General features: G+C 43.7%; 1 protein-coding gene and 1 pseudogene across 6 annotated transcripts in view; both read right to left on the bottom strand.

The window, feature by feature from the left end:
* The window catches only part of MICAL3 (microtubule associated monooxygenase, calponin and LIM domain containing 3), a 233196-nt gene that overhangs the window by 132115 nt on the left and 75435 nt on the right, over positions 1-25646 (bottom strand). For all 6 annotated transcript variants that reach the window (XM_087814402.1, XM_087814401.1, XM_087814400.1 and 3 more), the window contains one exon: positions 1141-1480. In XM_087814402.1, the coding sequence (XP_087670528.1) occupies positions 1141-1404 (264 nt within the window). In that variant the 5' untranslated portion in view covers positions 1405-1480. The remainder of the gene's footprint in view (positions 1-1140; positions 1481-25646) is intronic.
* LOC107537703 (tubulin beta-4 chain pseudogene) lies at positions 6670-12066 on the bottom strand (annotated as a pseudogene).

Consider the following 25646-nt stretch of genomic DNA (forward strand, 5'->3'; position numbering starts at 1 on the left):
CAGGAGGCAACTTCTAAGAGCCAAAGTTTTATGTGCTAAGAAGAGTTCTTCAATCATATCTTTAGATTGAAAGTTCAGAAAAATGATGTTGAAAATTCATATTTTAGAGAAGTACTCAGGGTGAGACTAGACACTTAACTAGTTTGCATTGCATGTGCAGAAAAAAAACCAGACATGCAATGTTTTTAGCTCTGAATTTCTTTTATCCTTAATAAAACTCCAGAACTCACTCATAAAAGTCATGTCATTGAATTTCCTGAATTTTGCTGATGAATATCTAACCAAATGCAAATCCACTGGGGATGGGTCTCTAGGTACCTATACTAGCCAAATTAAAACTCATGAAAGAGCATTAATAACATAGTCATGACGTCATTTGCAACTTTGTTTCCCTATTAGATTTTTCTCCCAGAAGATGTGCCCTTATATAAGCAGGAAAGCAGGAAATGCATTGTTCTTTCTCCACCTCCTCACACCTACCCTTCCTTGCACAGGTGACTGAACATCTCAGGTCTTTGCAGAGGGCCTACCTTTTTCATGAAAACACTGTTTCTATATATTGTGAAGAAACCAAAGAAATAATTTGGTTTACAAGGTCCTTGCTTAACAAAACAGACTTTTGGAATATGGATAAAACGAGGTATGAAGCCTGTGGCAAATTCCCAAGTTGGCAGATAATATCTATACCTTACTAGTTACTGAGTATGCCAAGCACAATGAAGCAGTCAGTGTTTGTACAAGATGCTAACAGGGCCTGGCTACTTCTTTGCTAAATGACCTGTATTCTCCTAACAATGTGAGATTCAAAGCAGAGCCTCAGCAAAATAAAGAAGCTGCTATACCATTTAAATTGTTCTTAAAAGGTTGAAACCCTGAATATTCAATATATGAATACATGAAATAAGAATAAAGCCTGGCACATGAAACAGTCAAATGAACATAAGTTATGGCTCCAAAAACCTTCACAAGGTATATGGTTTGCCTTCCTATACTAGACCATGGCTTGACTTGGCCTAGTTCTCACCCAGTCAGCCTCTACTTGATGCTTTTTTCTTGGCCTACCTCTACTCAAAATCCTTTCTTTTCTGGTTAAATCCTTAGGTCAATGACCCCAGGGCCTCAGAGCAGCCAAAGCCTTACCTTGGTGTTAGTGCATGCTTTTCCCTTTTTGTAGTCTTTGTGGCTGCCCCGTTTGTCCAGCTTTGCCCAGAGAGCTTTGGCTTTCCAGTAGTTGAGCTTGGACTTGAGCTTGTGATAAAAGGAGCGATAGTCCTTAGGCTTCAGTTCCAGGTGGTCACAGAGCTCTTGGAAGGCCTTAAGGGTCCCCTTGCAGGTGGTAGCCTGCACAAACCGGTCAAAGAGGGTGTGCGCTTGATTCATCATCTCATTCTTACTCTCCTCCATGCTTCCCCACCCTCAGCAGCCCCAACAAAGGGGGCAATGGGATGGCTGTTGGTCCGCCTGACACTGTCAGATTAATCTAACAAAAATAAAGAAAAAGGAATGGTAAGCAAATCCAAATTTTACCTACATTTTCTAGGAGACATAACTCTTTTTCAGTACAATTCCTAAGTGTTCTAGTCATTCATTCAATAAATGTACATTGCATACCTTCTGTACTCCAGGGACTGAGGCGTTGGGGGAGGAAAGAAGAGTATGACAGTGTTTGCTTTCAAGGATTTGTAGTTTAGTGCATTCAACAGACTCATAAACAGAATGTTAAATGTACTATGCTAAGTGTCATTAGTGAGAGAGGCACAAGGGATTTGGGAACATTAAGAAAGAGTATCTAATCATAGGGCAAGAGGTCCTCGTTGAAGATGAACCTCCAAGAAGTGACAGCTGAGTCTTTCAGGGTACGTTAAGTGTTAGCAGGCAGGAAAGAAGCAAAGGACATGGGAAAAGAAGTGAAACAGGAAGGCTTGTGAGTGACTCTTAAGGTGAAAGAGTAAAAAAATGATCCTCATGTTTCCAGGCCACTGCGTGAATGCTGACACCAGGCCAATGGACTAAAAACAAAACAACTCATTTGTGCAGGTGGGGTGGTGAGTTCCCTTTTGGATTTGTTATGTTTGCGCTGCCTTTGTGTAGGTGCTCACTAAGCAGGTGGGTATGAATTTGAAGCTTGGGGAGTAGCTGGGGACCCAGCCCCAGATTTAGGCATCATTAGCATACAGGTGGTAGTTGAACCTATGACAGCTGGTAAGATCATACGAGGAGAGTCTATGGTAAGAGAAGAGCCATGAGCTTTGAGTAAGACCTGGGACTTATAGACTTGTAAGTAGCTGGCAGAGAAAGATGAGCTCTCTAAAAAGATTATGAAGCATAGTGAAGAGAGGTCTGAAGAGAACCAAAGGGCAGTGTCATTGCAGTATAAAAAGCACAAAGTTCAGAAGTGTCAGTCAGCAGGTATTTAAAGACTGAAAAAGTCCCTTGCGTCTTTTTCATCATTTTTGTACCATGGTTTATTTATCACCAGTCTTTAGAAGTATAATTGGGGGGAAAGAGTCAAAGGGCCAAAGACCAAAACTAAGCCATAGGAAGAACAGAAAAGGGGGGTAAGGCAGCGAGACTCTGAGCCCACATGTGCCAGATACTGGTTGCATAACCCTGAATAAGTCCCCTTGCTCCCCTAGGCCTCAATTTTCACTTGTGTAAGATGAGGAGGTTAGGCTGGATGATCTCTAAAACTCTCTTCGAATTCTGAAGTTCTTCAAGTTTAGTTATAAGAAAACCTTCATAGTTACAGTACTCATTCCTGGTGCTATAGTCATGATGGTCCACCACAGGAGCATCATCAATTTACCACTAGTGTGACAAATAAGACTGCACTGGAACTTTGTTTTAAAAAGGATTTAATGTTGGAGATGGGGGCAGGTGGAAGAAGTGAGTTGTTGATCCACTGTGTTCAGGTGCAGAAACAAGAAGTAACCCATTATTAATGAACCAACCCAAGGGTAGTGGGAGCCACCAAACTGTCTGTGCTAATGCAATCAATTCTCAGAAGAAAGGCACCAAGTTCCAGACTGAGAACATGGAAAGAGACCCATGTTTTCTCCTGAAGCTCTTACATTGGCTAGGCCTCTGTGCAATAGAATCCCCCTTTGTGAAGTATAAATAACATTTTGCTTCTCTCCATACTTCACCATGATATAAGGTTAACCAAATCAACTGAAGATGTACCTTAAGATTCATGAGTAAAAGTTAATAACTAAATACAAAGATCTGCCATTTCCCCATTTTCGATGTCAACAGATGCACACTCTTCATGTACTTTGGAGGCCAAGTCAAAGATGGTGATTCTTTACCCAAAAGACATTGACTTGGCTTCTCCTCCCAAATATATCACTTACTCAACAACTCCTCCTGGCTTTGGATATAAAAACTAGACTACTGCCCTAGTTGGTCTGGCTCAGTGGTTAGAGTATTGGCCTAACGACTGAAGGGTCCTGGGTTCGATTCTGGCCAAGGGCACGTGCCTCGGTTGCAGGCTTGATCCCTGACCCTGGTCGGGGCTCGTGAGGGAAGCAACCAACCGATGTGTCTCTCTCACATTGATGTTCCTCTCTTTCTCTTTCTCTCCCCCCCCCCCTTTTCTCCCTCTCCCTCTCTCTCCCTTCCACTCTCTCGGAAAAGCAAAAGAAAAAATATCCTTAGGTGAGGATTAAAAAAATAAAAAACCCCACTACACTACTAAGAAACACAGTTTGTCCCAATATCTGCATGGCCAAGAGTCCAGCAAGGAGTGGAATTAACTGGAACTCATCTTCACTTCCCCTAAATAAAAGTTTATTCTAGGTGGCAGTAAGCAGCAAGAGAAATATTTTAAAGTTCCTATAAAGAGGAAAAACCCCCACAAGTGTTTATCCAAAGGGTGATAGGTCATAACCAAGGACTAGAAACAAAGGTTCTAGAGTGTTTGCTCTGCCAAGGACCTTCTCTGTGGAGATTTCTGTAGCTTTATGTGCTGTTCTGGTGGCAAGCAGACAGTACTCTGCAAGCCCTACCTTGCATACCCTACCTGTGTTCATTGTCAACTTTAACTCCACCAGAGTCACAATGTTTGGAAAGCTTTAATACACCTGGTCTAATCTCTGCATCGTGTCAAGGAAGAAAATGACTTTTCTTTGTTCCTGAGCAGCAGCCACCTTCCACTCCTTGCCAGGATTGGGGCACTCAATGCTAAAAGCAACACATTAAAGATCCTGCAACATGTGTTTCCAAAAGCCTTTCCCCTGTCACAACGCCCGCCTTATGCTCACACCGCCCTAAAGAGTCTCAGACTTTTGGTTTCAGAGAAGAATTCTACTATGTAGGCTAACACTGCTTGGTTGGCTAGAGCCCACTCTGTTTGAAATAAATATTCACTTCCAAAGAGCTGCTAACCACCACAGAGAATCCAAATCAAACACCAGCACAGATGAGCACCTCCATTAATAACTGGCCCCTAAGCCTTCTGTTGATATAAAACACTGAAATTTACAGGTTTCCACCACAGCTCCCAGACAGCTGTGCACAGAGCCTGCTCCCAAGTGGCAGGCAAGTATTAAGTGCCCAGCTGAAGGGATTTAGACCTGCGGGTCACTAATGACAACAGATAAATAGAGGTAAGTTGGTTCCTGGAACAATGTGACAGGCACCCAAGGTAAGACTACACAAGAGTAATTCCCTCGGGCTGACTCACTTTTCTTACTTTGCAAGCCAAATGACAGCAGCGGGAAGACACTCTGAGAGGCCCCAGCGTTGTTCTGTACCTCTGCAGACTCGGATGTCTCATTTATCAAAGGGACTCATCTGGCATTCTGATTCACTCTGAGAGCAGTTGGGGAGAACTGCAGAAGGGCCATTCCTGTTATCGTCCTCATTTTCCTCATTCCTGAAAGTCAAATCCAGATCATGCCCTTCACGGACCACCCCATGTATGCTCTATCCCAGTATCCTGGGAAAATCAACATTCATAATCACAGGAACTTACAGACCAGGAAACCTGGCTGGAAGGTACCAGAAATCCTGGGGACTGAAAAGCCAACATGTGGAAGGAAGGGATAAGGAAAGGGAGGAGCCTGAAGAGGCAAGAGGAAGAGGAGATGAATGCCAGGTTTTGAGGGCATCGGTGCAATTTCGGCCAGTTGACAATATCCTGCATGTTCTGTTCCGTGGCAGCTGACTGCTGACTCAGAAGTCTTGCACATCCTTTGGCTGTGGAGAAAAGTGCTGGAGAGACTGCCTATAAAGTACATGCAGGAGCAAAGTTTATGTTTCTATTTACAACGAGAGTAGAGTCAGTTGTCACTGAGTCATGGCTGGTTATGAGAACACTCAATCTCTAGCTCTTAGAATAGGTAGGTGGTTATTTGAAGGATGTGGGAAAATTACTTTAAAAATAAAAAAAGAAAAGAGAAGCAAAACAACAAAATAAGAATTATACTTCAAGAGTACGAAACCAGAGTTGAGTTCAGTTAATTTTCTCCTTGGCCACTGTACCATTAACAGACCAGGTGATGTACAAAATCTCTGAATTTTACTAATCTATCACATGCTTCTTTCCCAGCCCATTCAGTCAGAGTCTGACTCATCTAAATAGATCTTAGAAGTGGACATATAGGAAGCATATCTTGGAATGTCATTGGGAACTTAAATAATAAATGCCTTTAGATTATAGTTTCCTTCATGTTTTGCCTCAGAAACAAGGGCTGTTCAGGCCACTATCATCTGTGGATGGGAGCACTGAGGCCCTCAGCTCAGGGGAGCAATGAGCTAACTGAATCAGATCACCTGGGGAAAAAACTGCTTGTCAACTTCCCAGCTCCTGTATCAATGGCTTCTCATCTCTGTCTCTCACAGCTCTTAGATAAGGTTCCCTGGGTGCCTAGGAAGCGAGCTCAAAATACAACAAGGAAAGAAGGCAGTCTTCGTCGTGTATTCTTATTTCTCTAGTTTCTGAAGTATTCCATCCTCAGCTCTTTTCTGACTTTCCATTGTGTTTAATGCCAAATTAACACTCAGTAGGTTGCCCAAGTAATAAGAAAATAGGTCCACCCTCACGTGCACGCCCCTCCCATTCCATGGAGATGCTCTTAAGTCACCAGTCCTCCTCTACACCTGCATTTCCACAAGGACTGAGAGCTGCCTGGGGGACCAGGTCTCTGGAGCTATGAACTGACTTATAGTGGAAATGTACTGTTTCTGTGGAGCTGATGAGGGGAACAGAACCCTGTCACAGGATTCTATTCGGGAACTCAGCAGCCCCATACTGGAAGGACCAGTCCTGGGGAGACCCATTAGCCTTGGCCTGTGTGGCTGGGGGAGTGGGGGAGAATGGAGGAGATGTGAGAGGAGATTCCTAATATGCTACCAAAAAGTTATGGTCAGCCTGAACAGGAAGTGATATTCTTTCTTTTTATTTAAAAAAAAAATCTGACAGCAATAAATTAATTTCCTCCCCCGTCCCCCCCAAATCAGTAAAAAAACAAAACAAAATTTCAGGCCCACAGCTGACAAAGCAGACAAATGAGCGATACAAAAATGAAAATGACCTATGGTGGGAAGACAGAGCTGAGTGCTGTAAGTACTGAAGGACTGACACTAGGGAGCCTTAGAGTGACATGATGGGAACTGGTAGGGAGAGGCTGGGACAGTGTCAGTGGTTACATGGCTGTGGGGCCAGACCTATTGGCCCTGGCCACTGCCTGGCCTCCCAGCTGCTTCACTCGGGGCCTTGAGTCTTGCATTCTTCCTCACTTCCTCGTGGTCTTCATACATCTCGCCCTTCTCCTCGGCTGTGGTGTCCTGGTACTGCTGGTACACTAATACCAGGTCATTCATGTTGTTCTCAGCCTCAGTGAACTCCATTTCATCCATGCCCTCACCTGCATTTTGCCCTGTGCCAAAACATGGCTGTGAACTGCTCTATGATGCGTTTAACAGCTCCTAGATGGCCGTGCTGTTGCCAATGAAGGTGGAGGGCACCTTGAGCCCATGGGATGGGATGTCATACACAGCCACCTTTACATTGCTGGGGAGCCACTCCATGAAGTAGCTGCTGTTCTTGATCTGGATGGTCAACATTTGCTCATCCACCTCCTTCATGTACATGCGACCATGGAAGACAGTGGCCAGGTCCGGCAGCGGCTGTGACAGGGGTCACAGGCACCCATCATGTTCTTGGCGTCAAACATCTGCTGGGTGAGCTAAGGCACCATCAGGGCCCAGTACTGTTGGCTGCCCCGGGTGATGAGGGGGTAAAGCTGGGCATGAAGAAGTGCAGGCGGGGGAAGGGCACCATATTCATGCCCAGCTTGCACAGGTCAGCATTCAGCTGGTCAGGGAAGTGGAGGGAAGTAGTGACTCCACTCATGGTGGCCGACATCAGGTGTTTGAGGTCCCCGTAGCTGGGTGTGGCCAGCTTGAAGGTACGGAACCAGATGTCATAGAGGGCCTCATTGTTGATGCAGGTCTTGTCAGTGTTTTCCACCAGCAGGTGGACGGACAGAGTGGTGTTGTAGGGCTTCATCACTGTGCCTGACACCTTGGGCAAGGGCACCATGCTGAAGGTGTCCATGATGTGGTCAGGGTACTCCTCATGCACCTTGCTGATGAGAAGTGTGCCCATCCTGGACCCTGTGTCCCCATCCAGCAAGTGGGCGACCTGGAAGCCCTGCAGGCAGTCACAATTCTCACATTCATTCTGCACTACATCCAGGACAAAGTCTAAAGCTTGGCACCCTCTGTGTAGTGACCTTTGGCCCAGCTGTAGCAGGGGTCCACTCTGACCAAAGATGAAGTTGTCAGGCCTGAAGAAGTGACCAAAAGGCCTCAGACCAGACAGTGTCCATGGTTCTGGGCTCCGAGTCCACCAGGATGGCCTGAGGTACACACTTGTGAGAGGGGGCTTTTTGTAGTAGACACTGATGTGCTCCAGTTACAGGTCCAAGTCCCCCACATAGTTGTCACTGGGGTCTATACTGTGCTCTTTGCTGATGACATCCCAGAATTTGGTCCTGGATCTGGCTGCCACACTGGCTGGCCTGGATGTGCAAAATCTCCCTCAAGTTCGGTGCTGTGGCGGGTGGCTGTAGGGGGCAAGAAGGGTGTGTGTGTGTGTGATATTCTAATAAGAGCAACTAGCAAGAACATGGCACTTTTATTATGAATTCTCACACTACCTTACTCTTGGCCGTGGAATGGTCCTCTCTAGAGGGGTCTGAGAAGAGCTTGTACTAGCTTGGTCCTGAGTTCTCTTCCAAGTCTTCAATTTTGAAAGAAACTGGAATAGCCCTATGTTATATTTTCTCTAACTTTTTATTTTACTATCTTTGCTAACAACCTATTTCTTCAGGAAAAGCCACCTATGCAACGGAGAAATGAAGTGAGTCAGAAATGAAGTAACCTCTGCCTTGTGGTTGTCACCAAGTCAAAACCAAACACCCAGTAATGGCTGATGCTGATGCCCAGATAACCCAGAGAAACAAGGAGTCAAAAAGAGCATTGCAGGGGTACTGACAAGATGGCAGCGTGGGTAACAGTTACACCCGCCGCCTCCTGCAACCACATCAAAATTACAATTAAAAGACAGAACCACCATCACTCAGAAACTCCTGAAATCTGGCTGAACAGAAGCCCTACAACCAGGGAACTGAAGGAGCATCGAGAGCGGTAGGAGGGGCGGAGACAAGGGCAGACTGGGGATGAATCACAGAGTCCCAGCCACGGGCCCACACCTGGTGCTGCGGTTGAAACCTGGGAGGGAATCTTGGTGGTGGGGGTTTCCTGGAGGAGTGAGGGGTCCCAGCCCCACAGCAGGCCCCCAAGCCAAGAGCTCCAGGGCCGAGAAGAGATGTCACCACAACTCTGGGCTGTGAAACCAGTGGGGACTGTTGCTGAGGGTCGTGGAGGTTGCGGGAGTCCCAGGCAGCTCCTCTTAAAGGGCCCGCACACAGACTCACTCAGACACGCTCCCCCTGAGCCACAGCACTGGGCAGCAGCTTTAAAGGAACCTGGGACACTTGGGGAGGAACTAACCTGCCTGAAATTGGGAAGAGAGCTGGAGGGGCAGCTTCCTCCCAGGCAGAAGAGCTGGCAGATGCCATTGCTCCTTTGGCGAGTCCTCCCCGCACACAGCTGGCAGGCAGGAGCCATATTTGAATCACCAGCATCTGACTCACACCTTTGGCCCCACCCCATGATTCCCGGAGGCCCCACTCCTCCCTACTTGCAGGCTCATCCAAGCCATTTCCAGTGGCTTTTCTGTGCAAGTGGCCTCTCGAGACTCATGCTTAGGACTTTCCTAAAATCTCTCAAGCAAGCAACAGCATGCCTCATTCATCTTGATAAGTGGCTCCAGGCCGGGCACTAGTGGCAGCCAGTGCCAGGTTCATGGCTTGGTCTCTCCTGGACACCTCCAAGCCCAGCACAAGTAGCAGCCATCTGCAGTTTGCTGTGTAGCTCATGCTGGGTGGCCCTGGGCAAGGCACTGGCACAGGCTGACTTTGCACCTCCGAGTAGGCCTCAGAGACAGTGCACCTGGTGGTCAGACTTGACCATGCTGGATTACAACCCTACCACATCCACAAGTGACACACTCAAGGGGCACACTTGGTGAACAACAAAGCTCCAGTAAAGTAAATCCTGCTCCATAGGGGTGGCTCCAGCACAGCAGCTCTCTGGCTATAGTTGCAGCTGGTCCTCACAGCTGATAGATCTGGGGGTAAGTTCCTCCCAGTGATGCCAACAGCAACCAAGGCTCAACTACAACAGGACAGTGAACACAGCCCACCCACGGGAGCACCTAGAAGGCCCAGCTCAGGTGACTGGGGAGGCTGAGCCACTGGACACCTACTACACAAAGCCACTCTACAAATTCCAGGAGACATAGCAGCTCTACCTAATACATAGAAACAAACACCTGGAAGCAGCCAAAATGTGGAGGCAAAGAAACATGTCACAAAGGAAAGAACAGAAGAAATCTCTAGAAAATGAACTCATTTAAATGAAATAGATCCAAGCAAGCTAACAGATACAGAGTTCAGAATAATGGTTATAAGGATGCTCAAGGATATTAGTAAGAGTATGACGAAAATAACTGAGAAAATCAATGACATAATAAAGTACCAATTTGAAATGAAGGCTACACGAACTGAAATGAAGAATAATTTACAGGGAGTCAACAGTAGAGTAGAGGACACTGAGAATCAAATCAGCAATTTGGAGCATGAGGAAACAAAAAACACCCAACCAGAAGAGCAAAAAGAAAAAAGAATCCAGAAATATGAAGATAGCATAAGGAGCCTCTAGGACAACTTCAAGAGGCCCAACATTCGTATGATTGGGGTTCCAGAAGGAGAGGAAAGAGCAAGAAATTGAAAACCTATTTGAAAAAATAATTACAGAAAACTTCCCCTACCTGGGGAAACAAACAGACAAGTCCAGGAAGCACAGAGGGTCCCAAACAAGAGGAACCCAAAGAGGCTCACAGCAAGACACATCATAATTAAAATGCCAAAGGTTAAAGACAAAAAGAGAAACTTAAAAGCAGCAAGAGAAAAGCAGTTAATTACATACAAGGGAGCACCCATACGACTGTCAGCTGATTTCTCAACAGAAACTTTGCAGGCCAGAAGGGAGTGGCAAGAAATATTCAAAGTGATGAAAAACATGGAACTACAACCAAGATTACTCTACCCAGCAAAGCTATCATTTAGAATTGAAGGTCAGATAAAGAGCTTCTCAGACAAGGAAAAGCTAAGGGAGTTCACCACCAGACCAGCACTACAGGAAATGTTGAAGGGTCTTCTGTAACAAGAAGCTAATGAACAAAAGAATCTGATGAACTAAATAGATCCAGAGACACTGACGCATGTAACAGAGGATCATATTTCGGAGGGAAGAGGGAAGAGGGAAGAGGGAAGAAGGAAGGGGGGTAGAGGATGGGAAGAGATTAACCAAAGAAGTTATATGCATATATGCATAACCCCATGGACACAGACAATGACTGGGTGATGGCCTGGGGAGGGGGTGGGAATGAGGTGGAAGGGGGTCAATTGGGGGGAAAAAATGGGAAACCTGTAATACTTTCAACAATAAAGATAAATTAAAAAAAAAAAAAAGAGCATTGCAAGGCCAAGTGTCATCTATGAAATGAATCACAGGAATTGAGGTCATGAATGTAAACTGTTTAGCAGTGCCAGGCACATAGCAAGGCCCAATAAATGGTAGTATTGTTATTATTATCTAGTAGTTTACCATCCTCGCAACAAAAGGTATACTCAGGCTAAATAAATGGCCACTTATATAACAGAATGGGAGATCTCAGATAGTTGTTTTTTGATAGAAAGAAAAAATGTTTCAAAACTTTCTTTGTTCCATCATCATTCTTTTACCCACTCCATTCCATTTGTTCTGGAATGTGTGGCATTGGGTGGGGGGGGGCTCAAGAAATAAGATCTATAAGATCAATAAGTTCCTGCCCAATTTAGATATTAAAACAAGAAAGGTATAAAGACTTTCATCAATAACAGCAAAAACAACTAAGACACCAACAAGTTACAAACTGTCAGATCCATACCATAGCTCACTGAATCTTCATACTAGCCCCATGAGGTAGAATCTACGGGGAGAATGCAGTTTACAGAAGCGGAAATGTTACACAGTGAGAAAGCAGTATAGATAGCCATGTTTTGCTATCACCTGAGAATACAGCATGAGAAATAAAAGCTCATCAGAATGCATGCTCTAGTCCCTCGCTGCCTGAGAGCCAGACCCTGTAGGTCAATAGGCCACAGACAGAACCTGTCTGGTAGGAAGATAGCTGCCCAGTTATCAATGAATATGCAGTTTCAAGTAAATTTAGGAAAGACACACAATACAGGATTCTTTTTCTTCTCACGATTTATCCTTGCATCTGCTCCTTTGAAATGGGGCCGTTTCATAATGAAAGTAAGGGTGGTCTTGTTTCACAGTAATCTTCCTATTGGCTGCTGAAAAGCTAAGCAACTGAAATAGTACTAACAGAGCACTTACCAGTCTGGATTTTTCAGCAGGGTCCAGCAACCTAGCCATCAGCAACATCTTTGAGGAGCCAATCACCAAGCATTTTTGAATCACCTAATGCTACTCCATTCATCACAGGAACTCAGGACAGGACAGGAGGTGAACCTCAGCCTATCTACTACAAAAGTTACAGAGACCTAATGACCAACGCCTTCCTGCCCCTCTAATCTGAAAGCATTGCTAAGATCCAGGCTCTCAGGGTGATGTAAGGGCCTCTTACTGGGGAGAAGGCTCACTGAAGTTCTGGGAAAGCACAACCAAAAGCTGTTCTCCACAAGAGCGGGCTCCGATCTACTTTACTCAGCATTATGTACCCAGTTCTAGGCACATAGTAGGCACTTCATTAGGTTTTGCTGACTAAAGGTATACTAAGTCATCTATACTTGTGCAGACTCTGGAAGTGGTTAGCTGGCTGCTGTGCAGTGTGACCTTTAGGGCCCCTGTAGCACAGGGGCTCAGAGCTCCAGCAGTCCAAAACAATCTCAATACCCCATAAAGATGACTATACAGCTGCTGGGAAAAATGCAAGGTCCCATAAAGGTGCTTTATAACATCTTAGTTACCTCCCTCTCCCAGGGGCAGAACCTGCAGCTAAAGCGCCATAAGGCTTGCACAGAACACACAAACAACTGCAAGAGATTAACATGGAACAGAATTGGGGTTTCCCAGTTGTCTAGTCTGCTTATAGCGAACTGCCATGAATCACAACATACACAATGGTTAAGGCTGGGTGGGATCTAAAGGATCACCTAGTCTAACCAGCCATCCCACATATACCATGCACAACACACGAACAGCTCCAATAACAGGGGACTTTCTATATTACCAAGTGCTCTTCATAATCTTTGAGCAACTTAAAATGTTAATTTCCAAGGATTCAATTTCTACATAGAAGACCAAAATCATTCTGCCCATAGCTTTTTACCCAGTGGTCCAAAATTTACCTGTTCTTGGTATCCAGAACAAAATTAGTTCCTCTCTTCATAAGAGTGTTCCAAATATGTGCTATCTACACATTCTCCTCAGTTCCTGCAACCATTTCTATTTGACATGGTTGGCAGTTTTTTTAACCTCTTAGCATTCTTCCACAAGCTCCTGTCATTAATGCCTACACCCATCTCATCTGCCTTCTCTCCAATGACAATGAACAGATAACTATCCACATGCTTACCTGAAGCAACCATCACCTGTATACCTGATCCCATCTCTTTTTTCTTCCTCAACCACACTGCCTCCTCATTGGTCCCCTTCTTCTGCACCAATCCTTTCCCTATAAACCGAACCACCCCCATCTATATAAATAAGCCCCTGTTCCCATTCCCTCTGACTAGCTTACTCCACTCCCTGAAAGAATTGTCTGTACTTGTGATCATGACTTTTTCTTCTCCCACTATCTTCTGGATTTACAACAATTACGCTTCATCCCTACCACTCCCCAGTAATGCCTCCTCAAGGATATCGTCAAGAACACATGTGACTTCCACACTGTCAAATACAATGGCCAATCTGCAACCCTAGTTTCTTTAACCCATCTACAAGTGGCATGAGTCCCAGCTCATCACACCTCTTCTTGGCCTCTACGATACCACACTCTTTCCTTGCCAGCCACTTCCTGTGTCCTTTGGGTCTCTTTTTAGTCTACATCCATTCCTTAAACATCAGTGGCTTTCAAACTTTTAAAATTGTATACATGGTTCTCTCTATATATATTTATATAAATGGAACTTTAAACAACTTTCACAAAATAAAATTTATCCTTACTACTGAGATATTGTGATGTTCTCTGTTCTATTTCATTTTTTTAAATTGCTGGTCCCCACTGTATTGATTTCATGACCCATTAATGAGACACAACCCACTTTGAAAAAAACTCTGCCCTTATGAACTCTTCTAGTCCCATGTCTTTAAATACCATTTTATAGTAGAGATAGTCAATGGCACCCAAATATTTGTTTTCTCTCTTCTGAACCAATTGCTTACTTGGAATTTGACAGGCACACACACAAACTTAACAAATGGCAAAACCAAGCTCTTGGTTCCCATTCCTAGCCCCGCCTGCTTCTTCCTTAGTATTATGCATCTCAGCAAGGGCACCACCATTTACCTACTTACTCAATTAGGAATTATCCTAATTTCTGTCACATCCCATAATTAATATTTCAGTAACTTCTCTCTGTTCTATCTTCAAAATACAGCCCAAATCCAACCACTTTTCACCATCTGTTCCTTAACCACCCTTGTCAAAGTCACCATCTTCACTCATCACTATCATTAGATTACTGCAAGAGCCTCTCCCCTGCTTCCACTGTCCCAATCCCTCCGCCCCAACTCTGAATATTTTCCACACAGCAGCCTGAGCATTTACTTAAATGTTAGTCAAATCGGGTCATGCCTTTGCTCAAATGCTCCAATAGCTTCCCATCTCAGGATTAAATCCAACAATCTTACTATGGCCTATAAGCTTCCGAGTGACCTCCCCTTCTTCCATCCCTTGTTCATGTCCTACCACCCTCCCTTATGCTTCTTAGGCTCCAGCTAGACTGGCCTCCTTCCTCTTCATCAAGCATCCCCAACAGGCTGCCCACCCTGGGTTTTTGGCCTTCCTAGTCTCTCCGTCTGATGCTCTCCACCAAGATGGCCTCATCTTTCTTCCTCACTGTATTCATCTCTTTGCTCAAATAACACCTTGTTAGAGAAACCTTTTCTGATCACTTATATGAAAGAAAACATGCCTTCTATCACTTTTTGTTCCCCTCACCTTGCTTTATTTTTCCTTTAGCATTTGTTACCCCTGACCAGTATATATGATTTGTTTGCTTATTTTCTATCTACTCCAGTAGAAGATAAAAGCCCCAATTAGAAGAGAAAAGAGCTCTCTGAGATGTGCCCCTATCTGCTGACACACACTGCACAGCACAACTCCAAAGTCCTCTTACTACAAATGTGTTACCTCTAAAACATGTCTCCCTTTGTTTTCAAGACCTATATGGACCTTTTTTTTTTTTTTTTTTTTTAAAGCAATCTTCCCTAAATTTCATTTTGTTTGATTCAGCCAGAGTCATGGGTATGGCTCCCATCTTGGCATAAAAGCAAACATTTTACAATGGCCTACAAGGCCCTAAAACAGTGTTTCACAAAATTTTGGTGTCGGGGCTTCTTTATCCTCTTAAAAATATTGAGGAAACAAAAACTGATCAATATTTATAGTATTTGAAGTTAAAACTGAAAAAAGTCAATGTTTATTAATTCCTTTTAAAATAACAATCCATTAATAGTAACACAACATATTTTATGGGAAAATATTTTCCAAAACAAAATTTTAGTGAGAAGGGTAAAGTTGTTTTACATTTTTATAACTCTCCTTAATGTCTGGCTTAAGAAGACAATTGGATTCTCATATCTGCCTTCTGCATTCCTTCTGTTACAAGATGACATATCATGTAGCCTCTAGATAACTCCACTGTACACATATGAGCATAGGAGAGTGGAAAAGGCAAATAGCATGATCTTAGTATTATTGTAAAAGTAGTTTTGATCTCATGGACCCCTAAAAAGGTTTCAGCGAGCTCCTACAAGATCTGTACCCCATACACACCCTACCTCTGTCACCTCCTTCTGCTGCTCCCCTCACTCACCCCTCAGCCACATTGCTCCTTGCTGCTGCTTATACACACTAGACACACACCTTCACTTCACCCTTTGCACTTGCTCTACTTTTGTCTGAAATACTCTTCTCCCAAATCCATTCATGTATTCAAAAAATATTATTGAGCATCTATTATGTGCCAAGCACTTTTCTAGGCTCTAATAGAATGAACAGAGGAAAAAAATCCTCTCTGCCTCCAAGGGTGCTAGCCTTCTAATGGAGCTGACATGTGCGTGACTTACTCTCTCACCACCTTGGGTATTTATTCAAATGTCACCTTCTCAGTGTAGCCTTCCCTGACCATGCCATTTAAAATGGATTCCCCACCCTCCTGATCCTCTTTCCCTAATTTTCCACAAAGCACTTGCCACAACTTGACATACTATAAATGTTATTTACTTATTGTTTGTCTTCCTCTCTAGAATGAATATAAGCTCTTTGAGAATAAGGATTTTTGCCATTTTGTTCAGTGCTGTATCATCGCACCTAGAATTATTCCTGGTTCAAAGCAGGTACACAATAACCATCTCTTGAATGAATGAATGAATAGGTAAGTGAATTTCCACAGCATGCCCAGAAGATGGGAAATTCAGGCAGAATTCTGTTAGGATCTGAGGCAGAAGTCATCTCAAATGGAAATGGATTGAGTATCTTCAGGCAAGTACCACCAGGGTGGGAAAAGGAACACATACACAGAGATCCAGGAATCTTACAAGGGGAATCCAGGTGGTTTCTGCCCTCTGGTCTTCTGGAGACCTGTTCTTTTTTATGACCACTACCTGCTCTGGACTTGCCTTACACATACTCTGCCCTGCAGACCCCTATACCCAGCTCAGGACAGGAGCCAAGACCTGGAGGTAGCTTTGCTTGCAATAGCCAAATAGTTTCAGAGTAACTGTCCCCTATTAAAAACAAACTAACTGGTTTCTGAAGAGTGGTATCAGTGTCATGAAATGCTATACGACAGCCCCCAGTCCACTTCCCCAGAGATAAGTGAAGGGCTCATAATATTTCTAAATCCAAGTTGTGTGGTTTTAAAAATTTGTACCAGAAAAACCACAAAACTATCATAAGCCCAGGGTGCCTGAAAAGGCAACACTTCTTTATTCAAGGCAGGATGACAAAGGGGAGCCAAAGGTTATTGTGCATTTTACTCTTCACCAGCTTCTGATAAGGTTGCCTGGAGATTATGTGGAAAGGGAGACAGGCAAATAGAGACAGGCAGATCACCTGAAATACCAGCTTCAGAAGTGGAATGGGGATGAGATAAAAACTTTTCTGAACTGCTGGAGGGGAAAAAAAAGTTAGTAGTGCAGGTTGATATGGCTACACCACACTGTCACCTCCAACCACAGGTGGGCCTCAATGCTGCCCAGCAATTATTTTATGGAACCCGTACTGGTTCCATCCTCACCTCTTCCACTCTCAATACTCTTGCCTCTCACATGGTCCAGAGGAGAGGCAAGGGTGCCCTCACACTTACTGTCCTTACCCTTCCCTGTCTCAGGGAAGCCCCCAACTCCAGTCTGAGGTTGTGCAGACCATCCCCTTTGTTATTCTCTGAATCAGGCTGCGTTGACTGTTTTACTATTATAAAATGGTTTCCATTTCAACCATTTTTAAGTGTACAGTTCAGTGGCATTTAAGTACATTCACCTGTTATGCATCACTACCACCATCTATCTGTCATAATTTTAAACTTCCTCCTCACTATAGTTTACTTCTTCCTTAGTCTACCAGTAAGCTGGGGTCTCTCCCATCTTTAATCTCTCCCTCTCCTTAACCTGGGTGCCCTCCAAGCTACTACTGGCTATGTTTTTTGCTTTCCTAATTGACCTTCCTGAAAGAGCAGACTGCTCTTGCTGTCACCACTTTATGACTTCCTAGTGGCTCCTTTCTGTTCATCTTTCATTCCCTCTACAATCAGGCTTCTGTCTCCATCACTCTACTGAGGCCAACAATGACTTTTTAGTTGTGAAAGGTTCAGACACTTTTTAATCCTTCTCTTACTTGTTCCCACTCTGTAGCTCTTCCTAAAAACTCTTCCTCCCTTGGCTCTGACTACTGCTTCTCCTACTGCTGTTCTCACCACTGCTCAGTTCTCTGAGATGGCTCCAATTAGTTCATCTGCCTCTCTCCTTCATAAAATTGGATAATCCCTAAACTTTTATCTTTTCTGACCTTGCTCCTGAGACCCACAGGTACCTCAAACTGAGCAAGCCAAAACGGGAACATTTCTGTTCTCTTCCACAAACTCACACCTCCTCATATAGTCATATAGCAACCACCATCCATCCACCAAATGGAAATCTGGGGTAATCCAAGACCCTCTCTGTCTTTACCCCTTAATCCAATCAACCAAAAGCAAAGTCCTATTGATTCTAACTCTCTAGGGCCACTATTTTATAAAAGTAATCTCCGGGCCACTATTTTATAAAAGTAATCTCCAGACCACTATCTTGGTGGAAGCACCTGTGATTTCTAGCTTGGACCACTGAAGAGCTTCTTAATCTTAATTCCTTTAAAAGTGTTCTTTTTTTAAGAGCAAATGTGATCCTGTTACAGCCCTCCATTGTCTTTAGGGAATAATCCAAACCCTCTGCAAGGTTCAAAAGGCCAATCAAAATCTAGCATCAGCCTTATTTCCTACAATTCCAAACACAAACTACTTTCTTCACTCATACTTGCAGTTTCGAAGATGTACCACAGTCTTTGGAGCCTCCTTGACTTTGTTCATGCTGTTCCCCTTGGTCTAATATGTCCTTCCTCCCTGTCCACTTGAGACTCCTACTATTTATTCCAGATCGAGCTGAAATGACCCCACCTCCCCCAACCCCCAGGCAAAACTCATCTCTCTCTTCTCTGCGCTTCTTACCTTGCTACACATCTCCCTTTCAACAATTCCCACTTGCTCTAGAATGGTGTCCTGACTACCTACCCATCAGGTTATGTGATTAGCAGAAGAGTGATTCATGTTTATACCTGCAGTCAGTACACATGCCCATGGAAAAGCAGCTGCCAGGGAAAAAGGAAAAGATAAAAAAAAGGCTTACTTGAGCCACGATGTCTAATGTCACAGACCTATAGGAAAGGAGAAAAGGTGTTTGTGTGGTGATTAGTTTGTTATTAACTTGTTACTGATTTAGAGGGTGAGAAAAGAACAAGGAAGTAGCCAAACCTGAGTTCCCTAAGGCATCTCTGGACATGTCCTGATTATGAAAAGGACTACTGTTTTCGATTCACATTCCAGGATGATATTTACCTTATGTTACTAGTATCCCTAAATTACTAGCATTGTGATTTCGAAGTACCTAGAGGATCCCCAAGTTACTAGTATTGTGATTTCAAAGTACCCAAGCGTCAGATAGTCTAAAAGGAAAAGATTCACTAGATGCCCCACAGGGTTCCTAGACATGGAAATGGGGAGGAAGGAGGAGATAAAGCCACGGACAAGTATGCACCCTTTTGAGAAGTCTGGCTGCAAAACAAAACTGGTAAGAAGAAGCTGTTTCAGGAAACTGGCAGCTACCAAAGGAAAAAGATCTTAATTTTCCAACAAGGTAGAGATGTCCACTTCACCTCCATCCCATGCATCAAGCAAACTGATAGCTCTGCCTTGGCTCCAGGCCACAGGAGGGAGTGGGGCTAGTTGGCTCCAAGGCTCTGATTATTTTCAATGATTTTATGGAGAAAACCTCGCTTGTCTCCACAGCAGAAAGAAACCAAGAGGGCCAATCTTAAATCAGCTCTACAGAATATACAGAGGTGGGCAAAACTAGGTTTACAGTTGTGAAACACAAAGTTTATTCTTGATTTAATTAATTAATTAATTAACCTACTTTTGCCTACTTCTGTACATTCCCTCCCAAATTAGCTTAAAAGGGTATGGGACTTAACCATAATTTCCCCAGAGAAACAGGTTTTCTCTGGATCAAATGTTCCTCAAGGCCCACACTCTCACTCTACTCTGATTCCTATTGAGCTCTGACATTGATCATTCCTGAAGCTAACCCCTTCACATTGGAAAGAGTCCATTTGGTTAGAAATGAAACATCCAAAGAAAGGGAATGACGACAAGCTTTTCTTTCTTAGGCTTAAGGAATACTGCAAATTCCCCAAGCTATACAATGGCAGGCTCTTGAAAGTGTACAGCCCACGACTTCTACTTACACCACTCCCTTGCCCTAAGGATGATCTCCCACCCTATCCAAGGGGGTGCTGAAGTACAGCCAAAACTTTAATTACTTTTCTTCCAAGACCAATTGCCAAAAATTAACTGCCATGAAACCTTCGGGCTCCAAAATTCCAACTATTCTGGGCTCAAAGCCAGTAACCTACCAAAGTTTTTCTACAGAAGACTAATTAATCTTTGCTCAATTCACCACCAAAGAGATTAGGTGGTATAGCCCCCAAAGGGCCCAAAGGCAATATTCCACATCCACCCTCATCCTACAATGCCAAACATGATGGCCAAGAGACCCAGTACCACCTTCAGGAATTCTTCTCTGGTCCAGCAGCAACAGCAGCAGTGTTTCAGGCTATAAGCTATTCCTTGCTCAACCACCTGATTTTCTAAACACTTGCCTAATTTACTCTAGGCCCAGGATTATTGTTAATTGACCTGCTGGCTGTGGTACACAGAAGGCAAATGCTTTGGCTTACTCCATGGACTGAAATCTAAAATCTGAGTGAGCCCAGTGCTCTGTAGGGGACAGTACACAGTGTACTTACTTCTTGATCCTCTCACCAGCTGTGGCTTAGGCAGGCCTGACTCCAGAGAAGCCATCCTTACCAGGAAGGCAACCAAAGGATGCCATCTGCCCTCTCACGAACTGAAGGACTTCTGCACCTGTAGCCATGACTCAGGATTACTCAATGCCAAGCATGACCAACTGACCTGGGTGCATTTCAGCCTCTCAGGTTCTCCTTTTGGGTACAGACTGAGTATACCCACTTTTGGAAATATCACTCACTTTAAGACAGGGAAAAGTGAATGTAAATACATATTTAATCCAGATACTAAACATTATAAAGATTTTGTTAAAGGACCTTAGTCTGTATTTCAGGAGACATTTGACCAGAAGTCCCAGAGCATCTCAAACTACAGTGTGAAGGCAATAGGAATTCAATAAATATCCTGCAAGGATGACATCAAAAAGGGCAGCCTCTCTGTGCTTTGAGACTACCTACCTCCTAATGTGGCAATGTAATCCATTTGTTCATATTAAAGCCTCAATCCCTAACAGTAATAATAGCATGTTTGTTTGTTTTTAACAACCTGGTGTGTGACAAGCACTTACATAAAACACTGAAGGTAGATAAGATCTTTGCTATCTTATAAAGCTTATGGCTTCTGAAGAGAAAATCAGTAAACCAGACGTGTTTCATATTATTGCAGTCCAACTGGATAGAGCGGCACATGGGGTAAAGGCAGTAAAATTTTTTTATCTCATTTTTAATAATCTAGATAATTTTAGGAAAAAAGCAGTAGAGGATAAAGAGGTTAGCAAATATATAGACGACTGAAATTATTAATTAACCTCTTCTCCCACCGAACCTTCAAATGGAACTGTTGAGAAATGGCCATACTGTGAGATTTATTTTCCACAAATTCCCTCTTTACCCTGTAACCTGGGTGTCAACAGAGCAACAAAATGGCGAAAAAGCAAGGGGGGAAAGAGAGTCATGGATTCTGCATAAACTGTAAACTGGGTAATTGGCACCTGGGCCCTGGAGAACCTGAGCTTCTCACATTATAGCCTCGAAATATAAATGGGCTTGACTTATTCATGGTGGATACACCAACCAGATTAGGTACTCGATGTCCTGGGCAGAGCAGCCAGGTGAGATCACAAGCTGTGCCAAATTCCTGACATCAGAACCCTGCAGTACTTGACCAAGAACTGTTAGGACTTTGAGCACGTATCTGGCTGCCCCCAAAGAGTAGCACCCAGGCAAGAGAGGTGGGGGCTGAGGGCAGGAGGGGGATGCATAATTTACATACAATAAGATCCATCTGTTTTAACTGTACAAGTCAATAATTTTTAATAAATTTACCAAGCTATGCAACCATCATCACAATCTAGTTTAAGAACATTTCCATCATTCTAGAGGGGATTTTTAGTAACTCCCAAACCTGAAGATGAGTATGGTTTAGTAAGGTTTAAGAGGCTGATGGATATGAAGAAAGAAGTCAGTATCCATTTCCAATTAGGCAACAGGAAGAACTCAGAGCACAGGCCACAGAAAGAAGTCACAGCCATCTTGCCTCTGCATGAGAAGCACATAGCTGGGATTGGCTTGGGGACCTGGAAATTTATACTTTTTTTTTTTTTAAGTAACTAATGCTGAGAATAGTGCTTCCCAAACTAAAACGAAGAAGCTCTTAATCTGCCTATATCTCCTGGCATCCTCCCCCCAACAATGTCTTCGTAGTACTCTTGCACAAATCTCTCTTAACCATGACAGACTTCGAGTACTAGACACAAGGAATCAAGCACATTTCACGTACATCTTGAAATGCATTGTCCCTTTCCTCGTGACAGCTGAAAAATTCCAAAAGCACATGGAAAGCAATGGGTGGTGAATCTCAAACCTAGTAATTTTCCAAATCACTGGTCAAGCAACAAAAGAAATGAAACTTATGAAAAAATACTTTGACCTTTAAGACAGACATAAATGCATAGGCATCTTAATTGATGCTACCCATGGGACTTGTAGGGTTACAGATGACTTTTATCCTGAGACTGATGTTAGCCAAAAGCTGTCAGTTTTTATTTAAATATAAAATGTAAGCACAAGAAGCAATGAAGGGATAATGAAATCAGAAAATTAGCACAGGTTAAAGGTCTAAAAATTCCCAATGCACAGCTGAAATGTTTGGAAATGAATCCATTTTACCTCACTCACCTCAGCACTCCAGGATGCCTGTGCCCAACTAGGACAGCCTGGCTTGGAGAGGGAATGCCCCAAGAGAGAAAGTCTGACTTCACTAGGAGCAACCAAAAAGCCAATCTGGCAAAGGACAAAGGAATATACAACTGAAGTCTCCTCCTCTGGTTTTTCTCTGGACACTCCTCTGACTTCTGCCACACTGATAAACAATGAGGGCTTCTGTCCTTGGCCCTCTTTTCTTTTAATTTCATTCTGCACCATTCTGTAACTGTCTCCTGGACATCACTATCAGAATATGTGAGGGCACCTCCAAGTCAGGTTACTTAAAACAAAACTTTTTATCTTCTCCCCCAAACTTGTCACTCCCCCTGAATTGCAACCCTAGTAAAACTGCCATCCACCCAAGCCAGAATTCCAGATCTTGGCCTCCAACCTTACTTCCAACCTTCTCATTGCCAGAAAAAATGGGAGGTCAGGGACTGTACTGTGCTAAGTACTTGAGGGAGTGAAGGACAGTACAGGATGCACTCCCCATTTGTTCTTCCCAAATCTCTCCTTCCATCCCCAGCCTCATTGCCTTGAACTTCATATCTCTACTTGCACCCTTGTAACGGTCAAGATCTACAGTTAGATCTCCTACACATAGATCCTGCCCTGCCTCAAGGTGTTTTTTTATTTTTATTTTTGTGGTCAGATATATATAAACATAAAATTTACCACTTTAGCCATTTTTAAGTATACAATTCAGTAGCATTAAGTACATTCACAATGTTGTATAACAGTCACCACTATCTCCAGAACATTTTCATCACCCTCAATAAAAACTCTGTACCCATTAAACAATAAATACCCCATCTCCCCTCCCTTCTATCCTGTGATAACCAGCATTCTACTTTCTGTCTCTATGATTTGCCTACTCTAGGTACCTCATGTAAGTGGAATCATAATATTTATCCTTTGTATCTGGCCTGTTTCACTTAGCACAATGTCTTCAAAGTTTATCGGCAATGCAACATGTACCAGAACTTCATTCCTTTTTATGGCTGAACAATTTTCCATTGTATGTACATATTCATCCATTAATGGACATTTGAGTTATTTTCATCTTTTGGTTATGAGGAATAATGCTGCTATGAACATGGGTGTACAATTTTATAGACCCTGCCTCAAGTTTGAAAGTCCAATTCACATACCATATTTCTTTCAAAGTGATCTTTCCAAACAAATCTAATCATGCTACACCTGTTTGCATGCAACTTTGAAAGACACCATTTCTTTGACAGACTAAACTCCTTGGCTGCTAGCCTATGCTGGCACCACCCACATCATTCTCTACCACCCAACATGCACACAAGTTTTTGCCATTCACACCTGCTTGCTGCTCCAGGACATGGCATGCTCTTTTCTGCACATCTTGTCTTCACAGCTCACAACCTGTTTCCCCACCTACGCACACACATTCAACCTCCTTCAATCTTTTCTACCAGGGTTTCAGTTTCACATGTTCTCTGAGCCCTTCTCAGAACAATTTCATTCTTCCCTTCTTCCTAGGTATAGATCTTTCTTCTGTTCCCCAAAAACCTCATACTAGACTCTGTGCTCTTAGAGGACAGCAAGTTTCTCTTAGCCAGATTTCTATCCCTAGCATTTAGCAGAATGACAGGCCCACAACCAACATTCAAATCTTTATAAACAAATTAAAATTTGGTTTATGAGTATATACTTTCAGCGCTCAAGATAAGATGTATCTATAAAAAGCAACAGCAGAGGAGAGATTAAAGATGGTGGTGGACTGAGTGGAAGCTACACTGACACTCTCTCGGAACCAAACTGGAAATTACAACTAAAATATAGAAAACCATCCTGAATAATCAACTGTAATTGAAGACGAGCTGGAGAGCACCCTCATAACCAAGGAGGAAAAGTGGAGACCACACAGAGACTAGTAAGAAGTGCGGAGGCCAAAGAGAGCTGACTGGGCTCCCATGGGCAGCAGCTGAAGGTACAGAGGGATATCTCAGCTGTGGGGGGTTCACACTGAGAACTCTGGGGCCTAAACCCCAGGCTGGGCTTCCCAGCCAAGAACACCAAAACTGACAAAGAATCACAGCCCACATAACATCTGGCTGTGAAAAGCAGCTGGATTTCTGTCCCGCAGGGAGAGATGGCTGGAAATGCAGGCACCCTCTTAAAGAGCAAACACAAAGTTTCCTGTGAGGCATTCACCTTAGGCTCCAGCAGAGGGAGGGCAGAGGTGACTGGAGCTGTGTGAGGAAAATCTAGGGTTGTGGACTCTGGAGATAGAGCTCAGAGGGCACCCCTCTGGATTTCTGTGTCAAGTCCTTCCCCCATACTGCAGAGGCAGACATTTACCTTCCAAGCAGGTTTTGCCTCAGGGAGAGGCAATTGCCCCACTCGGCTGGAAAACCTCTTGCCCTACCAGGTGAAGTTCCTACAGCCTGCCACTCCTTCAGAGACTGATAACAATCAGCTGCCCCACCCTGTGGAGTTTCTATAGCCCGAGGCTCATTAAGAGAATCCGATTTATCAGCCTGCAGGCAGAGGCAGATTTCACAGTGCTTTGAGTGCCTGATCTGCTTCTGGACCCAGCCTTGGAAAAGCAGACTTTGGTGTTCATCTTGATCCTGTCCAAACACACCCAGCCCCAACAGAGGGTACCGCAAGACATGAGTTCTTGAAAGCTCCAAATAGGGTACTCAAGGCCAATCACAAACAGCATCTGACATTGGCCTGCACCAGAGACAATCCAAAAAGAATGAAGGTCCTAGCAGGCCTACCTAATACATAGAAAAAACCCAAAGAGGTAGCCAGAATGGAGAGACAAGAAAACAAGCCCCAAATGAAAGAAGACAAGACTCTAGAAAAAGAGCTAAATGAAACAGAGATAAGCAAATCTATCAGATATAGAGTTCAGAATACTGATTGTACGGATGCTCAACAGCATCAAAAAAGATATGGAAACTATGAAGGAAATTAAGAAAGACATAGCAGAAATAAAGAATACATTGGAAGGAATAAACAGCAGATTAGAGGAAGC

The sequence above is a fragment of the Miniopterus natalensis genome, chromosome 2 (assembly GCF_054644295.1).
Source record: "Miniopterus natalensis isolate mMinNat1 chromosome 2, mMinNat1.hap1, whole genome shotgun sequence".
In the NCBI taxonomy this organism is placed as follows: domain Eukaryota; kingdom Metazoa; phylum Chordata; class Mammalia; order Chiroptera; family Miniopteridae; genus Miniopterus; species Miniopterus natalensis.